The following is a 24,484-nucleotide window of genomic DNA, read 5'->3' as shown; positions in this document are numbered from 1 at the left end:
TAATAAATGAATGCCATCCTATCCCTGAGAATGTGTATATTGCTATCTACAAACCCAAATAGAACGTTTCATAATAACTAAGATTATCCCCGGGCCAGCACAGCAAGTGTGTCCTTATATATACTTTCAAGTTACCACACCAAATAGAACCAACCCAAATGGGAATAATCTTGAAGTGATTTGGATTCTTTCTTGCATGCTTTCCTTAAAAATCCTCAGCCTGGTAGCTGTGTATATCTTCTACTGAAATATTTAAAGTTGAGTGCTTTTCCGGTGTCTAAGAAATACTAACTTTAGAAGGATTTGGATGCTGATATTGGCAAATTTCTGTAAGACTGGCCAAACGAGAAGCGAGAAGAAAAAGGAGATCCGTGATAGAATTTTCCATGGCAAGAGGGAGAGAAAGCCTTTGTCTCAGGCAGAAGAGCTGGTGTTCGGGCACACTAGTGGTAGTGGTTACATCTTCTGAGTGACAAGGACTGAGCAAACCACAGGTGAACTAGAGCAATGAAAACCTTTAGACCCTCATTCTCAGAAATGCTGGCAGTGATCAGAGACAGGAAGGAGGAAGGAACAAGTGTCCATGGGAGCCTCACTAAGATGGGGTTGACCAGTGGCAGACTGCCCCGTTCTGGACACCAGTGCTTTTCTAGGAGAATTTGCCCTTCAGAAGCCATCTGACCACCAGCCAATAGGGTCTTCCTGGGAAATGTCACATGTCTCAAACTCCCCCTCAGCCGTTGCCTGCCCACAGTCCCCTGAAAGGCCTCACTTGTTCCGAGCGTGAGGGGAGCGGCAGAGGGTCCACTGGCTTAGATGCCTCTTAGCCCGCAAACACCAGGGTCTCAGCGTAGAAAAGAGATAAAATAGGGGAGCCTGGGTGGCCCAGTCAGTTAAGCATCCATGATCTCACGGTTCACGGGTTCGAGCTCCGCGTTGGGCTCTGTGCTGATGGCTTGGAGTCTGGAGCCTGCCTTGATTCTCTGTCTCCCTTTCACTCTGCCCCTCCCCCCACTCGCTCTCTGTCTGTCTCTCTCTCTCTCTCACAAATAAAATAATTACTAAAAACGAAAAGAGGGGAGCCTGGGTGGCTCAGTTAAGCGTCTGACTTTGGCTCAGGTCATGATGTCACAGCTCGTGAGTTCTAGCCCCCACGTCAAGCTCTGTGCTGACAGCTCAGAGCCTGGAGCCTGCTTCATATTCTGTGTCTCCCTCTCTCTCTTTGCCCCTCCCCTGCTTGTGTGTGCTCTCTCTCTCTCTCTCTCTCAAAGATAAATCAATGTATTAAATTTTTTTTTTAAGAAAAGAGAAAGAATCCATATTGTTGCTCTTTACAACCTTAGAAAAACCCGAGTTTAGGAAGGAAATGGCACAACAGAATGCTGAATCAGAGAAAGTGATTGGTCCGGGTTTTGTTTCACCAAACAGTTGATACTGTTACGGAAGATACCTATTTCTGTGTAGGCTAAATACCCTCCCCTAGACGGCTTGAAAACAGAACCATTTTACCTCCCAAACATACTAAGTCAGTGTTGGTTTCCAAAAGGGCCCTAGACTGGCTCTCTAAGGCTCACAGGTCTACTCAGAAGGCTGCTCAAGTCCCTTCTAACTCCTCCATTCTCTGGTTCATGGATCAACAATACCATTTGGGAGGAAGATATACTTACTCTTACTACGAGCAATCTTAGGGACTCCAGAGGGCTCATTTGGTTGGTGAAAGGGTCAATACAAGTTGCAGCTTCTACAGATACCCTGACGTTTACGCTGAGCAGGAAGCTGAGCAAGTTGTCCACGCCGGTCAGAGGACTCAGCCCTACTATGGGTGACCCACGAAGGATAGTGAAAAACCCCCCTTCGGTAAATCTGGATGAGAAGCAAAACCTTTCACTCAAGACTTACCACTCTTAGAAGAAATAGTAATCTATATTAAGCAATAGAATAATGAGGTTTTGCAAAAATTATAAATCATCGACTATACAGAAGCTCTTAGAAAACCATTACAAAGTCAGTGACTATCATTCATACTGGTGAATTAGCCTAGGAATCCACTGCGATTCCATTGGAATCCACCAATGAGGCTTCAAGCCTTGTCTCCCAGGACGCCTCCTGGTCTGTCAGGGGTGCCTCAGGACTCCCCTGCAGGCCGGTCACAGCTGCGGAGTTGTTCTTGCTTCGGGGACCCTCAGCAGTTCCTCGGTCGCTGTGGGCTGCGTACTGTGCTCCTCAAAGCAACTAGAATTCTTCACACGGAGGGGAAAACATCCTTCACGTGTCTCATCGTGAGCTTGGGTGGCACCAGGACCTTGCTGGGGAAAGCTGCTTTTATACACCGTCAAGCCCTGTGCTCAGTTACCAGCACCTAGCCTAGTCCGGAGCATGCTGGTGGTGCTTGGTACATGGTTATGAACTATGACCCCCAAAAGAAGGGTCTGTGGCAGGTCCTCTCAGCCTTCCTCCCCCACCCTCTAGTCATGTAGCCCCAGCTCTGCCTCTCGTCTCCTATTTCCCTCCATCTTTTTATTGCCACTGTCTCAGTTCAGGCCCTCATCACCTCCCATCTGGACTTCTGTCGAGACTTTGCCCTCATTTAGCCTGACCCAGAGTATGCCTTCCTTTTTTTTTTTTTTTTTTTAAGTGTTTATTTATTTTTGAGAGACAGAGAGTGCAAGCACACACAAGCAGGGGAGGGGCAGAGAGAGAGAGAGACAGAGGCTTTGAGAGCCCGATGCGGAGCTCGAACTCGCAAAGAGTGAGATCATAACCTGAGCCGAAGGCAGACGCTTTCACACAGAACCGTCTACTCTTGACCGACCACTTCTTTGTGACCTCTCCTACCCCATTCCTCATTTCATTCAGCACTAATTATCTTCCAATCGAGAACCGGCTCAGGGGCGCCAGGCTGGGTCAATCAAAGAGCGTGCGACTTGCTCTCAGGGTTGTGGGTTCAAGCCCTACATGGGGTGTCAAGAGTACTTAAAAAAATTAAGTAAATAAATAAACTTTAAAAAGAAGAAGAAGAAGGAGAATCAACTTAATCACAAACACTTATTGGACACTTCCTGCTTACCAAACTCCGTTCTAAGTGTTGTTCAAATATTATCTCATTGAATCCTCACCTGCTGAGGCAACCTGCTGAGGCAGGGGGGAACAGTTAACCCAGTTAAAACCGGTAACTTGTGCTCCCTGTTTGATATATCGCTCTTCTGCAGCCACAAACTGCCCTGTTCTCTTACCCATACTTCCTTTTGTCCCTTCTTGGTCATCTTGCCCCTGTTGGGTAGCTTTACTCTCTTCCAACTCTGGGTGGTTTCTTTGCCTCACTCTTCAAGTGTTCTCAAGGTGATAAAACACCTTTCCCCAGACGGCCATTCCTGTAGGCTTCTTTTCTCTTCTTCACTGTCTTGTCTCTCTCAAACTCCATTCAAACACTTTCTGGTGCTACTTTCTCACCACCTTCCACCCTCTGTCCTCGTAGTTTAACACGTGGCCACCTCCCTTCACTAGCACTGCTTTCAGAGACCAGTAATGATTTCTTAAGGGGTAAAACCCAACGGTCTTTTCTTTTCTTTTCTTTTTTTAAGTTTATTTATTTATTTTGAGAGAGAGTGCAAGCGGGGGAGGGGCAAAGAGAGTGGGAGAGAGAGAATCCCAAGCAGGCTCTGCACTATCAGCACAGAGCCCAGTGTGGGGCTGGAACTCACGAACCATGAGATTGTGACCTGAGCCAAAATCAAGAGTCTGAAGCTTAATGACTGAGCCACCCAGGCGCCCCTCCAATGGCCTTTTCTTTTTTTTTTTTTTTTTAATTTTTTTTTTTTTTCAACGTTTATTTATTTTTGGGACAGAGAGAGACAGAGCATGAATGGGGGAGGGGCAGAGAGAGAGGGAGACACAGAATTGGAAACAGGCTCCAGGCTCTGAGCCATCAGCCCAGAGCCTGACGCGGGGCTCGAACTCACGGACCGCGAGATTGTGACCTGGCTGAAGTCGGACACTTAACCGACTGCGCCACCCAGGCGCCCCCAATGGCCTTTTCTTAAGACTCATCTTCCTTGAGTTCTCAGCAGCTCCGATCCCACTGGCTGCTCTGCTCCCACTAAATCTCTCTCCCAACTCCAATTTACCACACTGGCTTCATGGTGTTCAGTCCTGTCCTTTCCACCCTGTCCCTGCTCAAGAGTTTTTCAAGCAAAGGCTCCTGCACCTTTGAGGCAACCCCAGGATGGTTTCCCCACAGCCACAAATTCTTCATGAGAATTTCTTTTTTAATGTGTTGTTTTAATGTTGATGATCTCAAACCAAAACAGGAAGCACCAGTTGGATGAGTTCTTTGCAGCCGGGTACCATCAATTTCAAAGCGCATTCTGGGGGCGCCTGGGTGGCTCAGTCAGTTGGGCGGCCAACTCTGGCTCAGGTCATGATCTCACCATCTGTTGAGTTCGAGCCCCGTGTCGGGCTCTGTGCTGACAGCTCAGAGCCTGGAGCCTGTTTCAGATTCTGTGTCTCCCTCTCTCTCTGCCCTTTGCCTGCTTGGTCTCTGTCTGTCTTTCTCTCAAAAATAATGAACATTAAAAAAAATTTTTTTGGGGCGCCTGGGTGGCGCAGTCGGTTAAGCGTCCGACTTCAGCCAGGTCATGATCTCGCGGTCCGTGAGTTTGAGCCCCGCGTCGGGCTCTGGGCTGATGGCTCAGAGCCTGGAGCCTGTTTCCGATTCTGTGTCTCCCTCTCTCTCTGCCCCTCGCCCGTTCATGCTCTGTCTCTCTCTGTCCCAAAAATAAATAAACGTTGAAAAAAAAAATTTTTTTTTTTAAAAAGCCCATTCTGGCACTTTGGATTGTTATACCAAGTGCTCACTAAATGGAAAGATAGCATTTGACTTTAATGCAGTATTTCCAAAACTGAGGTCCCTGGTGTTTGAAACTGGAGTTGTCTGTGATGTGATTTTCTTCCCTGTTTGTAGCATCTAACTAGCTGCTAAACCTGGCAAAGTCTTCTTTATTTTATTTATTTGGTTTGCTTATGTATTTATTTATTTATTTAGGGAGAGAGCACAAGTGGGAGCAGAGTGGGGAGCAGAGAGTGGGGTGGGGGGAGGGGAGAGAGAAAATCCCAAGCAGGCTCCACGCTGACAGTGCAGAGCCTGATGTGGGGCTTGAACTCACACACTGTGAGATCATGACCTGAGCCGAAACAAAGAGTCAGACACTTAACCGACCGAGCCACCCTGGGCTCCCCGCTTTGCTTGTCTTCATTCCCATGATCACTTCCTTTGGACTGTACTAAAATTGTAGTCACCTAGCCAGCCTCTGCTCCCCCAATTCATTCCTCAGACCGTTTCCAGGTTTATTTCCTTTTTTTTTTTTTTTTAATTTTTTTTTTTAATGTTTATTTATTTTTGAGAGACAGAGAGACAGAGTGTGAGCGGGGGAGGGGCAGAGAGAGAGGGAGACACAGAATCGGAAACAGGCTCCAGGCTCTGAGCCATCAGCCCAGAGCCTGACGCGGGGCTCGAACTCACGGACCGCGAGATCGTGACCTGGCTGAAGTCCGACGCTTAACCGACTGCGCCACCCAGGCGCCCCTCCAGGTTTATTTCCTAAAGCATACCTGATCTGGCCACTCCCCTGCTGGAACTTCTCCATAACCACTCTTCTATATGCCAGTCTTCCATATGGCGACAGGTACCATATGCCCCGGCTAAACTGAACTTCCTGTTCTCCAATCACACTCCCCCGTTAGCCCCGTGCACACCTCAGCTTACCGCGTGTGCCTCCATCTGGGATTTGGCTCTTTAATCCAGCACAGATGCCTCTTCCCTCATGAAACTGTTTTTGATTCTTACCATAGAACCTTTTATTTTCCTTCACTGAATCCCCACAGCAATTTGTTTGACTTCTTATGGTGCTCTTTTTGTCTCTGGTTTCATTATTTGAATGCCTATCTGATCCTTCTGCCCGTTTCCATCATCTCATACCGTGCCTGGAGGCTCAGGGCAACCTAAATAATAATGGACCATTTCTGCCTTAAAAGCATTCCCAGAGGTCCCCAGTTGCCCTCTTTGGGATTCTAGTGGGTGCTTATTGGGAGCAAGGCCCTGGGTGGCCCAAAGGGATTCAAGGCCCTGCCCTCTGGCTTTCTGTCTTGTCTAGTTTCCTGGCATATGACAGTGTTTGAGGGGCTTGCCAAAATCATAGATGAACCCCCTCTCTGAGGAAACTCTAATTTTGATTTTTTTTTTAAACAGCAAAGAGGGAGCCTGGGTGGCTCAGTCAGTTAAGCATCTGATCTCAGCTCAGGTCTTGATCTCAGGGTCATGAGTTCAAGCCCCATGTTGGGCTCCGCACTGGGCATGAGGCCTACCTAAAAAATAATAATAATAAAGTTAAAAAACAAAAAAACAAAAAACAGCAGTGAGGCAGAAATTTCAGGCACCAGAAGATTTATAGACCAGCCCAAGAGGAACTTCCTCTTTCTTCTCCATTCAGAATAATACCACAAAGCCTCCTGCTTAGGAAAGTACTCTGACTTCATAAATCCAAGAATACTGGCAAACCCATTACCACCACCACTCTCTCTGTCAAGGGTTGTGGAAGAGGGAAGGAGGGATTTGGATACTGGCATCTGACTCTTAAACCACCCCTTTTGGGGCTGGAAGGACAACCAGAACTCTGAGACCTCTTTGAAGAGAGTTCAGTAAGCAGGTTTTTCTCTGGTTTTCGGTAGCCACGTGAGACGACAAATTGGCAATTTCTGGACAGAGATTTCTCACAAGAACTTTGCAAGTTTTGCCTACTTTATTTGTTGCGGTGATATGAAATGCATCTTTCTGAGTGAGGTGAGCCCAGGGATAGTATAAGTGCCTTCAGTACAATACCTAACAGTCGTGATCTGGGAATCTCTTTTGTGTCCTTACGAGAAAGGAGAACCCACGCCCTTGTATGGTTCAGATTGGGGCTTTAAGCGCTTTGTGGACAAAGGTCTTTTTTGGTCTTTGGGCTCCAACCGCTTGAGGATGGGGGCCCTTTTCAGCAGATGCGTAACAAAAACGGACTGATTTTTTTTCCCCATCTTCTTTCTTTTTCTCAGACTTTTCCTTTCTCCTTCTATTCATTTTCTCCCTGTGTTTCTTTTCCTCTCAGTTTATCTTAGGCAAGTCATTGGTGACCTCAAGATATCCCAGAAACTGCCTGGCCCAGCTTTAGACTGTCACCCCTCCAAACTTCCTTCAGCTTAGATGCAATTCCTTTGCACTCTTGAGGTCTCCCCTGCCTTCTTCAAGGAGCCACGCTCCAGATTGGCCTCAAGGACAGAGACCTCCCAGAGTGGCCTATTAGGGGCAGTATTTGCAGTCTGAGGCTTCCTGGGACTGCACAGGCCCCAGGTAATCTTCCAGACTCTCCAGCGGCCTCGGTGGCCTTGGCGGCCTCAGAGTTAGCACTGAACTTGAATGACCTTTGCTTGCTTTGCATGACAAAGGAAGTAATCGAGTTTAGAAAAGTGCCGGCGGTGGAGGGGGAGGGGCGGGCTGAACCTTCCAGCTCGGGCCCTACCAAGCCACAAGACCAAATAAGGGTGTGTGAGGCACCTCCGTCTGTGTTCAAGTTCAGAGTGCAGTGTGCAAAAGTGAGGCTCGGCTTTCAGAGAGATAAGCTATTACCCAACCCTGGTAGAGTTCCAGCTGCAAGGGGCTCTGTGTAGCCGGCCTCTGCCTGCAGGGCTGGGGCTGGGGGAGGGAAGACCTGGGCCCTCGGGTTTTCCCAGCCTGGAGAGAGGAGGGGAGAGGGACGCCTTCCTTGCCAGAGCCTTCTGACTGCTGGGACTGACAGCCCACAGATTCTCAGAGCCTTTCCATGACTCTCTGGACCCGGCTCTAAAGAGTGCCAGCCAGGGTGAGTCATTAGAATGTGTAGGAAGGGTCAGAGTTTGAGGATATTCGGCCAGGAGGAAAACAAACATTATTTTTATGAACCCTCACAGGCGGAGAGGCCCGGCTTGTTTACTGAACACTGAGGTCTAGGGCCAGGCTAAGCTCGGGCCAGTTTCCAGCAGTATTAACTCTGTGTTTGCTAAACACACCCCAGGGAAGAGGTTATGAGGCTTGCAGTTATCGGGCCGAAAGATTGGCAAGAGCTGGCTTTCCCTGTTGCATTCGGTAGCTTCCAGAACACTGATCTCGTTCTCCTCGGGGACCTTCTGAGCCAGACCGAGGGCCATCATCTCCGTGAGGTGCTTCTGGTGCTTTAACAACCACTGATTGATGGCAGTGCCCTGAGCCAGCTGCACTGCTACCAGGCCTGGGTTCCTTCCCTCCTGCCCTGCCCGTCCCCCGCCTCCCACATCCCCCTCCAAATACCTTCTCATCCTACAAACCTCACCCCCTGCTAGGCTCAGCCCTAAAGTACTGGAGACATAGTACGTATGGAGATCAAATACTTTTGCGTTTTTCCTCCTGGACAGACAGTTTTAAGATGCTTTTCAGGGGCGCCCGTGTGGCTCAGTCGGTTAAGTGTCCAACTTCAGCTCAGGTCATGATCTCACGGCTTGTGGGTTCGAGCCCCGCGTCGGGCTCTGTTTTGACAGCTTAGAGCCTGGAGCCTGCTTTGGATTCTGTGTCTCCCTCTCTGTGTGCCCTTCCCCTGCTCATGCTCTGTCTCTCTCTCCTTCAAAACTAAATATTTAAAAAAAAAAATGTTCTTCATACAACTTTTCAGTCCTGCAGGATCACACAGCCAGTGTCCATACATAAGGCCAAGGGCCAAGTCAACAAAGCATCCTTGTGTCGGCTGTCCCTCCATGGCTGCTTCCCCCCCCCCCCCCCCCCCCCATCACTCACTCCTGCTTCCGGGGATCACACACCCGGTTAAGTCCATGCCCAGGCTCTGCTTCCTAGGCTGCATATCTGAAGGCTCAGATGCCTTCTGAGCCCTTTATATAGAGTTCCTCACAGAACTGTTGTATTTTCAAAATTCAATTCCTCTAAATATAGTGTCTATTCCTCTTTCATAGGAGTCTTGTCCTTTCCAGGCTGAGAAGTCAGAAGCAAAATTAAAGTTTAATAACTCAACTGTTTTGCATGAACATTCCTTACCTTGGGTGTATCTACGCTTTCTCTGCTTTTACTTTGAACACGCCCCAAGACTCTGTTATCTTTAGCATTTTTTTCATAAGCCACAATTCAGGAAGTTGGAGAAATTGCTCCCCTGGTGGCAGAACAACAGAACTGCAGACTCTTTCCCCTGTAATTGCAGTGAAAGTGATCTCCTCCCAAGCTGCTTTTGATTTTTCCGCTTCTTTAGTTATTTCCTTAGAGTAATCTCTAGAACGATGAGGTCAAAGGGCATAAATAATCACATCTGGCCAAACTGCCTTCTCATTGAGATGCAGCAACTGAAACGCACGCCAACAGGTTAGACCAGCACCTCAGGGTGAACAGCGATCTGCACATGGACGTCCTGCTTTCATGTCGCATTTCTTGGGTTCTTTCTGAAAATCAGGAGAATATATATGTTGGCAGCTTACATATCTTGCTTTGTAAAATGCCTGCTTTCTTCCAACAATCCTTAAAAGACCTTTCTGATGTTTGAAACAGTCCTCAGACTTCTCTGTGAATGACCTTGAAAGCTCCACCTTTTCTTCCGAGTTCCCTGTCGCCGGCCTCTTATCAGGAAACACCACCAGACTGATGTGAGATGTAGATTGAAAGAGCAGCCTCTGAATTAGAAGGACTGCTTTATCATTTCTGAGCTGAGAGGGCTCCGTGGCTGTGGTGTCCCAGAAGGGAGAGAGGCACGCCAAGGAAGGGCACTTCAAACGATGCCTGATGCCATCCCTGGTTTTCCTCACCCTCGTTTCTTCAGAGCCTGTCATCTCGGCTCTCCTTGGGCAAACCCTGGCCAGGAACTTGCTCTCAGTCCACCATATCCACCTGTGTCAGCCAGAAAGAATTGCTCACCCTCACATCTTAGCAAACTCTCCCAAGCACGCCAGCAGCTGAGAGATTTCCAGACTCTTTCATCAAAATCGCAATTAACCGGAAAGGAGGGGCGCCTGGGTGGCTCAGTTGGTTGAGCGTCCGACTTTGGCTCAGATCATGAGCTCACAGTTTGTGAGTTTGAGCCCCACGTCGGTCTCTGGGCTGACAGCTCAGAGCCTGGAGCCTCCTTTGGATTCTGTGTCTCTTTCTCCCTCTGCCCCTTCCCCACTCATGCTCTGTCATTCTCTCTCCTCTCTCAAAAAAATAAATAAAACATTCAAAAAAATTTTTAAGGACCTTGCTAATAATTTTATTTATTTATTTTTAATTAACATCCAAATTAGTTAGCATATAGTGCAACAATGATTTCAGGAGTAGATTCCTTAATGTCCCTTACCCATTTAGCCCATCCCCCCTCCCACAACCCCTCCAGTAACCCTCTGTTTGTTCTCCATACTTAAGAGTCTCTTATGTTTTGTCCCCCTCCCTGTTTTTATATTATTTTTGCTTCCCTTAAAGTCTTTTTTTTTTTTATTTATATATGAAATTTATTGTCAAATTGGTTTCCATACAACACCCAGTGCTCATCCCAAAAGGTGCCCTCCTCGATACCCATCACCCACCCTCTCCTCCCTCCCACCCCCATCAACCCTTAGTTTGTTCTCAGTTCTCAACAGTCTCTTATGCTTTGGCTCTCTCCCACTCTAACCTCTTTTTTTTTTTTTTTTGTTCCCCTCCCCCATGGGTTTCTCTTAAGTTTCTCAGGATCCACATAAGAGTGAAACCATATGGTATCTGTCTTTCTCTGTATGGCTTATTTCACTTAGCATCACACTCTCCAGTTCCATCCACGTTGCTACAAAAGGCCATATTTCATTTTTTCTCATTGCCACGTAGTACTCCATTGTGTATATAAACCACAATTTCTTTATCCATTCATCAGTTGATGGACATTTAGGCTCTTTCCATAATTTGGCTATTGTTGAGAGTGCTGCTATGAACATTGGGGTACAAGTGCCCCTATGCATCAGTACTCCTGTGTCCCTTGGATAAATTCCTAGCAGTGCTATTGCTGGGTCATAGGGTAGGTCTATTTTTAATTTTCTGAGGAACCTCCACACTGCTTTCCAGAGCGGCTGCACCAATTTGCATTCCCACCAACAGTGCAAGAGGGTTCCCGTTTCTCCACATCCTCTCCAGCATCTATAGTCTCCTGATTTGTTCATTTTGGCCACTCTGACTGGCGTGAGGTGATATCTGAGTGTGGTTTTGATTTGTATTTCCCTGATAAGGAGCGACGCTGAACATCTTTTCATGTGCCTGTTGGCCATCCGGATATCTTCTTTAGAGAAGTGTCTATTCATGTTTTCTGCCCATTTCTTCACTGGGTTATTTGCTTTTCGGGTGTGGAGTTTGGTGAGCTCTTTATAGATTTTGGATACTAGCCCTTTGTCCGATATGTCATTTGCAAAGATCTTTTCCCATTCCGTTGGTTGCCTTTTAGTTTTGTTGGTTGTTTCCTTTGCTGTGCAGAAGCTTTTTATCTTCATAAGGTCCCAGTAATTCACTTTTGCTTTTAATTCCCTTGCCTTTGGGGATGTGTCGAGTAAGAGATTGCTACGGCTGAGGTCAGAGAGGTCTTTTCCTGCTTTCTCCTCTAAGGTTTTGATGGTTTCCTGTCTCACATTCAGGTCCTTTATCCATTTTGAGTTTATTTTTGTGAACGGTGTGAGAAAGTGGTCTAGTTTCAACCTTCTGCATGTTGCTGTCCAGTTCTCCCAGCACCATTTGTTAAAGAGACTGTCTTTTTTCCATTGGATGTTCTTTCCTGCTTTGTCAAAGATGAGTTGGCCGTACGTTTGTGGGTCTAGTTCCGGGGTTTCTATTCTATTCCATTGGTCTATGTGTCTGTTTTGGTGCCAATACCATGCTGTCTTGATCCCTTAAAGTCTTAAAGTGTCTTAAAGTCCTCTTATGAGTGAAGTTGTATGATATTTGTCTTGGGCTAATTTCACTCTTCTTTTTGATTGTCGAGTAATACTCCATTATATATATGTATATATATACATATATATATATATATATATATATACCACATCTTTTTTATCCATTCATCCATCAATGGACATCTGGGCTCTTTCCATACTTTGGCTATTGTTGATAGTGCTGCTATAAACATTGGGGTGCATGTGCCCCTTCGAAACAGCATACCTGTATCCCTTGGGTAAATACCTAGTAGTGCAATTGCTAGCTGGTAGGGTAGTTTTATTTTTAGTTTTTTGAGGAACCTCCATACTGTTTTCCAGAGTGGCTGCACCAGTTTGCATTCCCACCAGCAAGAGAGAACCTCTTTTTCTGCATTCTCGCCAACATCTGTTATTGCCTGAGTTATTCATGTTAGCTATTCTGACAAGTGTGAGGTGGTATTTCATTGTGGTTTTGATTTATATTTCCCTGATGATAAGTGATGTGGAGCATCTTTTCATGTGTCGGTTGGCCATCTGGATGTCTTCTTTGGAGAAGTATCTATTCATGTCTTTTGCCCATTTCTTCACTGGCTTATTTGTTTTTTGGGTGTTGAGTTTGATAAGTTCTTTATAGATTTTGAATACTAACTCTCTATCTGATATGTCATTTGCAAATATCTTCTCCCATTCTGTTGGTTGCCATTTAGTTTTGCTGATTGTTTCCTTCGCTGTGCAAAAGATTTTATTTTGATGAGGTCCCAGTAGTTCATTTTTGCTTTTGTTTCCCTTGTCTCCGGAGATGTGTTGAGTGAGAAGTTGCTGCAGCCAAGATGAAAAAGGTTTTTGCCTGCTTTCTCCTCAGGATTTTGATGGCTTCCTGTCTTACATTGAGGTCTTTCATCCATTTTCAGTTTATTTTTGTGTATGGTGTAAGAAAGTGGTCCAGGTTCATTCTTCTGCACGTCCCTGTCCAGTTTTCCCAGCATCACTTGCCGAAGAGACTGTCTTCATTCCATTGGATATTCTTTCCTGGTTTGTCAAAGATTAGTTGGCCATACGTTTGTGGGTCCATTTCTGGGTTCTCTATTGTGTTCCATTGATCTGAGTGTCTGTTTTTGTGCCAGGACCTTGCTAATAATTAAAGAAACTTCCTATGAACTCTAAACTCAATAACTTTATTACCATTCCCTGTGGGCCCGGACAGATCTGGACCTGGAGAAAGGAAAAAGCAGCAAGGAACTGCTATTTAGAATACCTGTGTATTGCTGAAGCAAATCCGTCACACGTTCCCGTTTGCGTCCGTTGGGGAATGTGATTCCGGGAGTTCTTGAAACATAAAGATTGACTTTTCTCTGAGGCTTGATTTCTACTTTCATATTGGTTGTGAATTACATAATGTGATTTCCCAAGGAGAAAGGTTGGTTAATAAGACGAATCCGGAGCCTTGACAATAGAGGTGGTCTGTTACCTTCCCAGCCACCTACCTGTGCAACTGCACACGGAACTCCACTGTTCTCTCCTGACCAGCTCTTTCCAACTGTGAAAGGGAGTAAATGAACCAAACTTTTCAGGGAGCTCATAGGGATAAGAAAGTAGATATAAAAGCAGCTGAGATTTTAGGAAGAATGGAGCTCTTGATAGGAGTTATACTTATGAGTCTTTCCTTTCTGCCTATAAAATGCACAAATCTCCTTCTCTCCTTTTTTTTTTTTTTTTTTCCCAACGTTTATTTTTTATTTTTGGGACAGAGAGAGACAGAGCATGTACGGGGGAGGGGCAGAGAGAGAGGGAGACACAGAATCGGAAACAGGCTCCAGGCTCTGAGCCATCAGCCCAGAGCCTGACGCGGGGCTCAAACTCACGGACCGCGAGATCGTGACCTGGCTGAAGTCGGACGCTTAACCGACTGCGCCACCCAGGCGCCCCTCCTTCTCTCCTTTTTAAAAACACTCCCTTGGAATGCCTGGCTGGCTCAGTCAGTGGAGTGCACGACTCTTGATTTCAGGGTCATGAGTTCAAGCCCTATGTTGGGGCTAGAGTTTACTTAAAAAAACAAAAAACAAAAAAACCCTCCCTTAATGCTATACTTCTTGTGAGTGAACACACTTTTCACCTACTCTTCACAACACGGTTCTTCTTTTTTTTTTTTTAATGTTTATTTATTCTTAAGACAGAGATAGAGACAGAGTGCAAGTGGGGTAGGGGCAGAGAGAGAGGGAGATACAGAATCTGAAGCAGGCTTCAGGCCCTGAGCTGTCAGCACAGAGCCTGATGCGGGGCTCGGACCCACAAGCCGTGAGATCATGACCTGAGCCGAGGTCGGATGCTTAACCGACGGAGCCACCCAGATGCCCCTTCACAGCACACTTCTTAAGAGACTGATATACACATGTTCTCTCCACTTCACCTTTGACGGAAAAATTACATTTCTATAGTTTTATACCAAGGATATGCTGAGAGATGCATACAAAAAGATATATAGGTGCACCCAGCTGGCTCAGGTCAGATATTCTCAGGGTCATAAGTTTAAGCCCCACGTTGGATGTGGACCCTAGTTAAAAAAAAAAAGGGGGGGGGCGCCTGGGTGGCACGGTCAGTTGGGCGTCCGACTTTGGCTCAGGTCATGATCTCATGGTCTGTGAGTTCAAGCCCCGTATCCGTCTCTGTGCTGACCGTGCAGAGCCTGGACCCTGCTTCAGATTCTGTCTCCCTATCTCTCTGCCCCTCCCCTACTCATGCTCTATCTCTCTCTCTCTCTCTTTCTCAAAAAAATAAATAAATAAACATTTAAATAAATAAATACATAAAAAGTTATGTTTAAGGATGCTCGGTATAGCCTTATAATAATAAAAATTGGAAACAACCTAAATAATCAATAAAGTGGAGGCTTTACATATTATGGCATATCTAAATCCCGAGATCCAGGATTTGTTTATGCAGCAAATGACAGAAAGCCCACAGAAACTGTGACCCAAGGAGGTGTGCCATCTGGGGCCGGGGGTGGGGGCGTGCCTCCATTCCATAAGTCCTCAGGGCCAGGGCTTCTCTTTTTCTGTTACTCTGTTGTGTGTGGCTGTCACACCCAAGATTGTTTCGTGGGCCAAGATGGCTACAAACCCCAACCAACAGGAAGAGGGACAGGACAAAGAAAAGTGGGGCAGAGGCCATGCACCAACTGTTTCTTCAAGGAAGACCTTTTGCCAGCATGTTTACCTAAGGCGGAATTGTTCATCTGTCAGAGAAGAAAGGAACTGCCAATGTTATTACTTGGCCTCAAGCCTTGAGTTGATTAGGGTTGAACTTTGGGCAAAGAACCACTCAGGGAGTTGGTCTGAGTCACCTTGGCATCTGTGTGAAGGTTCCCAATGTCAAATTTTATATTTCCCTGCCTTGAGGGGAGGTGATCCCACCGGGATGCCTTGCTCCAGTAGGCGATTCGTACGGTATTTTTGGCGCCCCATCTGTTTCATAAAGTTGCTGTCTCCCAAAGCTCTTACTTGCGTGTCGCGACCCCCAAAGGCTGGGATAGCTGCTTTCGGCTCGGCCAAATCGAGGCTACTTCCGTCAACCAGCTGGTGCTGATTAATCCCCTTAATGCAGTCCCTTGCACATGGTAGGAGCTCAGTTATTTATTGTTGTTTATTTAAATAAATTGTTCTTTCACTTGGATTGTATCAAGTTCCACAGGAAAAGTAGAAGAGCAAGAGATCCAGGTGTCTCCTCATATGTTGACTTTAGGTAGGGAGACCACCACAAAGCAACAGAAAATAATAGAATACTATGTCCTTTCTCTTTTTTAATGTTTATTTACTTTTGAGGGAGAAAGACAGAGACAGAGAGAGACAGAGTGTGAGCAGAGGAGGGGCAGAGAGCAAGAGGGAGACACAGAATCCAAAGCAGGCTCCAGGCTCAGCACTGTCAGCAGAGAGCCCAACGTGGGGCTTGAACTCACGCACCAAACCGCGAGATCGTGACCTGAGCCAAAGTCAGACACTTAGCCGACTGAGCCACCCAGGCGCCCCTGGAATACTATATGTAATGAGGTGCTAAGAGGGGAAAAAAGTTCAATAAAGTCCCTAAATGCAAGGAAGGTTTATAGTAAAGAATTGGGCTTTGCCCAAAGAGGGATCTAGCCCTTGCCCTTGGCTTCTGTGAAGTAATCAGCATCAAAGCCGATAGCACTATCTTTAGGGTTTTGGGGTCGGACCTTTGGGCCATGCAGTGTCAGTCCACTTGGAGGCTGAGATCAACCACGTGGACAATCAATCAATCACACTAAGTAATGGAGCCCCAGTAATAACTCTGAGCACCAAAGCTCTGGTGAGCTTCCCTGGTTGGCCATACTCCACGTGTGTTGTCACACATCAGTGCTGGCAGAATAACGGGTCCTGGAGCACCTGGGTGGCTCAGTCGGTTGAGCGCCGACTTCGGCTCAGGTCATGATCTCGCGGTCTGTGAGTTCGAGCCCCGTGTCGGGCTCTGTGCTGACAGCTCAGAGCCTGGAGCCTGTTTCAGATTCTGTGTCTCCCTCTCTCTGACCCTCCCTGTTCATGCTCTGTCTCTCCCTGTCTCGAAAATAAGTAAAACATTAAAAAAAAAATTAAAAAAAAAGAATGACGGGTCCTGACTCCACAGGGAGAGGACAATAGATCATTCACGTTTAGAACCCTCCCAGACCCTAAGCATCTCTTCCTTTGGCTGACTTAATCCATATCCTTTCCCTGTAAAAAATTATAATTGTACGTATAAAGCTTTCACTGAGTTCTGTGAGTCCTTCTAGCAAATTATCAAACTTGAGGGTGGTTTGGGGAAACCCTGAACTTGACATTGGGGTCAGAAATGAGGGCAGTCGGGGCACCTGGCTGGCTCGGTCAGAAGAGCAGGTGACTCTTGACCTCGGGGTTGTAAGTTTGAGCCCCATGTTGGGTGTAGAGATTACTTAAAAATAAATTTTTTTTAAAAATGAGGGCAGTCTTGGGGGCTGTGCTCTCTAACTTTGTAGTTGGCCCCAAACTCCTTCTAGAAGATTTTGTGGAAGAGGCCTCACTGAAGCAAGGCCCTGAAGATGATGTTAGGTTTGGGAGGGTAGAGAGAAGAGCAGGGAGGAATCCCAACTTATCAGAGGCAGAAGTCAGACACTGGCATTCCACATGAAGGGAGGATTCCAGCAACATGGGAGCAGAAGGCTGTTTTCCTGACTTTGATGTCCTCATCTCTATGGGAATGCTGGTCATATTGGAGCTCCATCACAGACTTTGAGCACGGTAGCACAAGACATGTTGGAGAAAACATCTATATGTATGTTCAGCTCTTCTTCAGGGTCACAGATCAGCAGCTACTGACTGATAACTAGTCTAAAATCAATCCCAGGGGCACCTGGGTGGCTCAGTAGGTTAAGCGTCTGACTTCAGCTGAGGGCATGATCTCGCAGTTCATGAGTTTGAGCCCCACGTCAGGCTCTGTGCTGACAGCTCAGAGCCTGGAGCCTGCTTCAGATTCTGTGTCTCCCTCTCTCTCTGTCCCTTTCCCCCCCTCCTCAAAATTAAACATTAAAAAAAAATTGGGGTACCTGGGTGGCTCAGTCCGTTAAACATCCAACTTCAGCTCAGGTCATGATCTTGTGGTCTATGAGTTCGAGCCCCACATCAGGCTCTATGCTGACAGCTCAGATTCTGGAGCCTGCTTTGGATTCTGTGCCTCCCTTTCTCTCTGCCCCTCCCCACGCTCTCTCTTCCAAAAAATAAATAAACATTAAAAAAATTTTTTTAATCAATCCCAGTTATTCCTAATGATGATGAATAATCCCTCCCTCTCTTGAGAAACGGTGAGGGAAACATTACGAAATAATAAGGGAGAAATAACACTTAACCAGTGCCTGCTCGTTACCAGATCAGTGCATTCTAAGTACAAGGTACACAGCAGTGGACAAATACTGAAATACAAATGGGTCATCAGTAAATATTGGGCGCTTGGCTCAGCTCTGGGAAAGGGCAGGATCCCTGGAGCCAGGCTTTGACCATCCCGATGTTATTTGCCATCCAAGACCTCTACTTTTTCCTAAAAACTACCGTCCACGATCAGTGTTTTCAGCTCACTCAGAAATTGCTTCCAGTGTGCAAGCCTAGATTTCAGAGCTGGAAAGGCACTCGGGAGGTCATCAGGTACAGCCCGGGATTACCCAGCTTTATTGCTGATGCAGCTCCCGCCTGCGTCCCGTGATGAGCAGGGAACTAGGTGTTCTGAACCACCCCACCCCCCGCCGCCCTATGATCTATGTCTCTCCCACTTCACATTGCCCCCTGATGACACCAGACTGCTTTAATCACGTGCAGTCTCAGGGCGCCTGGGTGGCTCCAGAAGTTAAATGTCCAACTCTTGATTTTGGCTCAAGTCACGATCTCGGGGTTTTTCATGAGTTCAAGCCTCACATCGGACTCTGAATTGACAGTGCAGAGGCTGCTTGGGATTCTCCTTCTCGCTCTGCCCTGCTCTTCCCTCTCTTCCCAGAGAGCTCGCGTTATCTCTGTCTCTCAAAATAAATAAATAAACTTTTAAAAATAGGTAAATTTTAAAAATCGCATGCAGTCTCTGTCCTTGAGCTCCTGGGTGGAGCTGACTGCTAACTCATGCCACATATCCCTTCCCTGAGCCAAGAATCCTGGTTGCCCAGCAGTGGCCCCCATGTCCTCCCTCCAGTGCTCCCCACTGCCCTCTGTACCCAAGCAACTAGTGGACCATTGTGTTCCGGAACATAGGGCTGGAAAAGTAGACTCCTTTACACACTGTGAGGCAGGTGGCCAGACTGCTGCTGTCTTTGGAAGGTTTGGGGCCAGGATTGACCAGCAATCCAAAATAAATATCCATTGGGCATCTGCAGTAAGCAAGACTTTGGCAGACACTTTATGTCTTTGCTCCATACCGATGGAGACTGCACTTTCCAGGCTCCCTTCCCAACTGACTTCTTAATAGGCTTGACCAATGGGCAGTAGAGCTGGAAGACTGGAAGGCAGAAAGAAGGAAGACCAGGGTATTGCCCCCTTTTCTCCACCTTGTTTTCCATGACCCCAGCTCTTGCCATTCTACACCCCACTGTCATGGCCACCCCGTAGCTCCAGTGCTGTTGCCAATCTCTGCGTTGTTCCATTGTTCCCCATTTGGCCTCTCAGCTCTTCTTTTCAATTAGATAAGCAATTCCCTGTATTCCTTTTTTTTTTTTTTTTTTTTAAGTTTTTAAAAAATGTGTTTATTTTGAGGGGCTCCTGGGTGGCTCATTCGGTTAAGCGTCCGACTTCAGCTCAGGTCACGATTTTACGGTTAGTGGGTTTGAGTGCCGCATCGGGCTCTGTGCTGATGGCTCGGAGCCTGGAGGCTGCTTCCATTTCTGTGTCTCCCTCTCCGCCCCTCCCCCCACTTGTGCTCTGTCTCTATCTCTGAAAAATAAATAAACATTAAAAAAAACTTTTTAGAGAAAATTTATTTTGAAAGAGACAGAGACAGCACAAACAGGGGAGGGGCAGAGAGAGAGAGGGAGAGATAGAGAGAATCCTAAGCAGGCTCTGCACTGCCAGCACAGAGCCAGATGTGGGGCTCAAACCCATGTACCATGAGATCATGACCTGAGCCAAAATCAAGAGTTGGACACTTGACCCACTGAGCCACCCAGGCACCCCACAACTGGCAGTTTCTGTTTTCCTAGCTGAACCCTGACCATTAAATGACTCATGTAACATCTGGCCATCAGGGAACTTATAATGGGTTGGAGAATCAAGAATTTAATATACGCAAAACGCTAGTAAAATGTACAGATTCCATGAATTTACTAAAAAGTCACAAAACTGTACATTTAAAATGGGTGAACTTTACATTATGTAAATTATACCTCAATAAAGTTGTTCTTAAATATCCGGGGTGGGGCAGGGGGGAGAACTATCCAGAAACAAATAAAGGAAAATGTAGGGTGAATAGATTAGACCAGTGATCTCCAAACACTTTTTACCATTATCACCTGAAAAAAGAAATGAAGTCTGAGTATGCACTTCTAATATTTGTAGACTTACTTATTTAAATTATATACATGTTAAACTCTGTTAGTATATGATACCTTATAAAAATAGTTGCAAGGGTGCCTGGGTGGCTCAGTTGGTTAAGCATCTGACTCTTGATCTCTGCTCAGGTCGTGATCTCACAGTTATGAGTTCAAACCCCGAAATGGGCTCTGCACTGTCAGTGCTGAGCCTGCTCGGGATTCTGTCTCCACCTCTCTCTCTACCCCTCCCCCACTCGCGTCTCTCTCTTTCTCTCTCTTTCTCAAAATGAATTAACTTAAAAAAAGAGACAGCTGGAAATGAGCAATTTAAATAGATAAAAAAACATAGAAATTCTAGTAGTGATTTCTTGCTTTACCTGAGTGGATCGTCTCATACATCTCTTCAGATGCCTGAACTCACTTTGAAACCACTCCCCACTAAAGTAGGCAATCAACAAAGAGCCTGTAAGGGGCTTCCTGAGCAGGAGAGATGGGAGATTTCTGTTTTCTTCTTTCCTTTTCCTTTTCCTTTTCCTTTTTCTTTTTCTTTTTCTTTTTCTCTCTTTTTTTTTTTTTTTTTTTTTTTTGGAAAGGGCCTACGCAATGCTCCAGTAGAAGCCACTACTTTGCCATTTACATATCCCTTTACAGTTTTCATGCGTTATCTTATTTGCTTTCGCAAATAAAGAGGAATCTTGAATGCCTGCCCGAGAGGAGTTTGGACCTGATCACTAAGGCACTGCTGCCATATCAGATGCACCAGATTACAGCAGGGATATTTACATCCCAAAGCCCCCCACGGATGATCAGCTTCCCACTTAGGAGCCACAGAAGGAATGGTGCGGGTGTCGCCCCTGAGCCCATTCTAAGTGCAGAGCCCTCGAATAGCAGGTCCCATTTCTCTGAAGGTCAATGAAACAAGACAATGAGCTCTCCCACTCAGGGATTCATCTTTCAGCACTTCAGAATTACTGTAGCAAACATTCTCCTGCCCTTTCTCTTAGACTGCTTCTTCATCCAGATAAATATTATCCACGCACTCATTTGCCAAAACGATGCCTTGTAGGTTTATGTGGACCTCCCAGCCAGGAGCTTGTATGTAGCTGTTTTCGCTCCAAGGTGTTTTCCCCGATTCCTGTATCTCTCCAGCAGTCGTGCTCTGCAGGTCATGTTCTACGCGCCACATTCCGCTCCATTGCCAGGGAGCAAGGCTAGACTTTGACTTTGTACCGGTCCTTCCGTCTCCCTTTTCCCCTATCCGTCCTCCCACCAGCTGAGCTCTCACTGCAGGAGCATTGTGAGAACCTCACGGGATGGCTGGCAGGACTGTGTTCAGAAAAGCATAAAGCTGCTGTCTGTAGAAGCCACCCTAGGGGTTGGGTAGAGGTAGCCGATGAAGCAGTGGAAATAACTGCATTATTAAGTGCTGAGGCTCCTGTCATTTTCCTGCTGAAAAACATTCAGTGACTCTCCTTTAACCACAGTCTGAAGAAGGTCAGTTAATGGTCTCTGTCCATAAAGAGGTGATAGCAGCTTGTCTGGTGGGGAAGAGAGCCTGAGTCCTCTCAGTACCATTTTGGGTGTTGCCACAGGACCTGAGCCAAAGAGAGATGAATATCTATTTATAAGACTATGCATAGGGGCACCTGACAGGCTCAGTCGGTGGAGCATGCCATTCTTGATCTTGGGGTCATGGATTCGAGCCCCACGTTGGGGGTAGAGATTATAATTTAAAATTTAAGAAGTAGAAGCACGTGGGTGGCTCAGTGGGTTAAGTGTCCAACTCTTGATTTCAGCTCAGGTCATGATCTCACGGTTCGTGAGACCAAGCCCCACGTCGGGCTCTGTGTTACCAGCTTAGGGCCTGCTTGCGATTGATTCTCTCTCTTCCTCTCTCTCTGCTCCTTCCCCCCCGCGCCCCCCCCCCCCACCGCCACCCCACACAAAATAAATAAACTTTAAATAAATATATATATAAGAAAATAAATAAAAATTCAATAAATAAGTAAATGAAAAGAATATGAATAACATCCTCAAATTGAGGCCTTGGTCTCATGTTAGGTGATGCCATAGATCAATGCACAAAAAAACAGACGTGGGAGGAGACAGGTCTATGGCGCGGCCAAGTGGAGACACAGATAAGGTGCAGATTAATCTACAGAGACTTTTATCCTGAGGCCAGCCCCACGTGGTGCAGCCCCATTGGAGAGAAGATGTTGCTGGCTCCCTAGTGCTAAAACGTCTTTGCTTTGCAGTCAGAAAGCGTGGGTTCGATTCCAACTCTAACAATCTTGCAAGCAGTCTTCTCAACTTCCTCTGTAAAGGCTCCCTCAGCAGGTGTTCATGAGGTTAAATGAAGTAACATAGCTTCGTACTTTTTATCAAAGCGCTATTGTTACTATTCTTACATATCATTCGGCTGTGTCCACATTTGCTGTTAACCCATATGTCTCCCCAGATCGTCTCTGGTGTGTTTCCTCCCCTCAGCAGCGAGCACAAAGCTCCAAAAGTGTGTCGTGTGAAACTGTGCACCGATTTCTCGTTGTGTCACGCTTCTAAAACTCTCTTTCGCCGAAATCTGGATACTTAAGGGTGCTTAAGTAATTGTATGGGAATTGCCCCCATACAATTCCTATCACAGGACTGGCACACTCCTACCAGAGCTTAGGGAGAAGTTCACACCTGATTAGAAAATATGTTCAAGTTGTGCTTCTTCCTTCCTTCCTCCCTTCCAGGGATTTCCCAGATGACCCAGGTGTGCGGTGGGACACAGAGCATGTGGCTAGCACCCTCCTCCAGCACATAGAAGTGAACAGCATCAACCTGGTAAGGGGATGCCCTCCTAGAATGCAAAGCGGGGGGTCCCAGGCACACCTTGACTATGGCTGCCCTCCCACATCCAGAGCTTCTCCAAAACCACTTCAAAAAGAGTTCCCCCCCACCCGGCTCTCTTTTCAACCTTCAGAGTAACAAACACACCTTTTGTGAGACCATGGAACCAAATTATCAGGCTCAGATAGAGGCAGAGGTTTTCTTTCCAAACTGTCCTCCTTAACCATCCCCACCCCAACCTCTGTCCCGCCACCTAAACACCCAGGGCCCCTGGAGCCTGTGCTACGTGTGACGCGTCGTGCAGAATTTCGCCTTTCACGAAGCATTGTCACGTTTAGAGGGCCGTTCTAACTCTAAGAGATAAATGTTGTTATAGTTCTCATTTGACATGGAGGAAACTCGCGTTTCCAGAGGCCGAGCAGCTTGCCCAAGGTCAGCAGGTGGGGAAGCTACTAGGATCTTAAACCTCAATTTCTCACTCCAGAAAAGCACACGGATAAATTCACATGCCCTACATGGAGGACATTTTGGTCACAGACAGGGCAATGATGGAGATTCACACTTACTTGTCGAGGTGAACAAGTGTGGGGGCCCCCGTCTCAGCTCCACCAGGATTGCCTGGACTGGCTGTCGCCAGTGTTTGATGTTAAGGCTTTTCAGAAGGCTTACTGTCCACTTGTAAGATAATAATAATAATAATCCCTCACGGGTTAATGCCTAAAATCCTACCACTTAAAGCCCTAATCTTTTGGTTTAAGTTTTGATGAGTCCCGCTGGCACACAAACACGTTAGGCTTTTATCAATGCTGAATTCACTGAGTAAACTGATTTATTAGACTTTTTTTTTCCATGTTTATTTATTTTTGAGAGAGAGAGCGAGAATCAGCATGAATGGAGAAGGGGCAGACAGACAGGGGGACACAGAGAGACAGCCTGCTCAAGCTGGCTCTGAGCTGTCAGCACAGAGCCCAACATGGGACTCGAACCCACGAACCGTGAGATCATGACCTGAGCCGAAGTCAGACACTTAAACAACTGAGCCACCCAGGCGCCCCATGACTTATTAGACCTTCCTTATTTATTTATTTATGTATTTATTTAGAGAGTGATACCAAAGGGGGGGCAGAGAGAGAGAGAGAGAGAGGGAGAGAGAGAATCCCAAGAATACCAACCACGCTCTGGGCTGTCAACACAGAACTCGATGCGGGCGGGGCTCGAACTCACGAACCATGAGATTGTGACCTGAACAGAGACCAAGAGTTGGACGCTCAACTGACTGACCCACCCAGGTGCGCCCTATTAGACCTTTCCTAAGAACAGATTTTCGTTGACGTATTGGTCAGATCATTTTTCTTTTTTTTCGTTTTTTTTTTGGGGGGGGGCATATTTCATGTAGCATTTTCTTTCTTTTGTCGGAGGGGCGGTCACATCTATCTATCTATCTATCTATCTATCTATCTATTTATTTATATTGAAGACCATCTTGTTTCCTCATGACACAAAACACAAACGAAGCTTAGTCCACAGAGGCCAAAAGGGGCACCTAAGTGGCTCACTGTGATTCACATAAAGGCCGAGACGCAGGTGACGGGGACTCTTCGTCTTGCTCTGTGCGCTGTCTTCTTTCTCCTGGCTGGAAAAATGGCCACCAACAGCTCGCAGCACCACTCTTCCTAGCTTTTCCTT

The 24,484-nt window shown here is 46.5% G+C and overlaps 1 protein-coding gene across 2 annotated transcripts in view; it reads left to right on the top strand.

Moving 5' to 3' along the window:
* PIGL (phosphatidylinositol glycan anchor biosynthesis class L) overlaps positions 1-24,484 on the top strand; it is an 82,675-nt gene that overhangs the window by 39,189 nt on the left and 19,002 nt on the right. For both annotated transcript variants that reach the window (XM_086686130.1, XM_025920436.2), the window contains exon 3: positions 22,702-22,792. In XM_086686130.1, the coding sequence (XP_086542256.1) occupies positions 22,702-22,792 (91 nt within the window). The remainder of the gene's footprint in view (positions 1-22,701; positions 22,793-24,484) is intronic.

Source organism: Puma concolor, chromosome E1 (genome assembly GCF_028749965.1).
Source record: "Puma concolor isolate L17-30 chromosome E1, mPumCon1.1.hap2, whole genome shotgun sequence".
NCBI lineage: Eukaryota > Metazoa > Chordata > Mammalia > Carnivora > Felidae > Puma > Puma concolor.
Note: the sequence above shows the minus strand (reverse complement) of the source record. Positions and strands in the feature narration are given on the sequence as shown.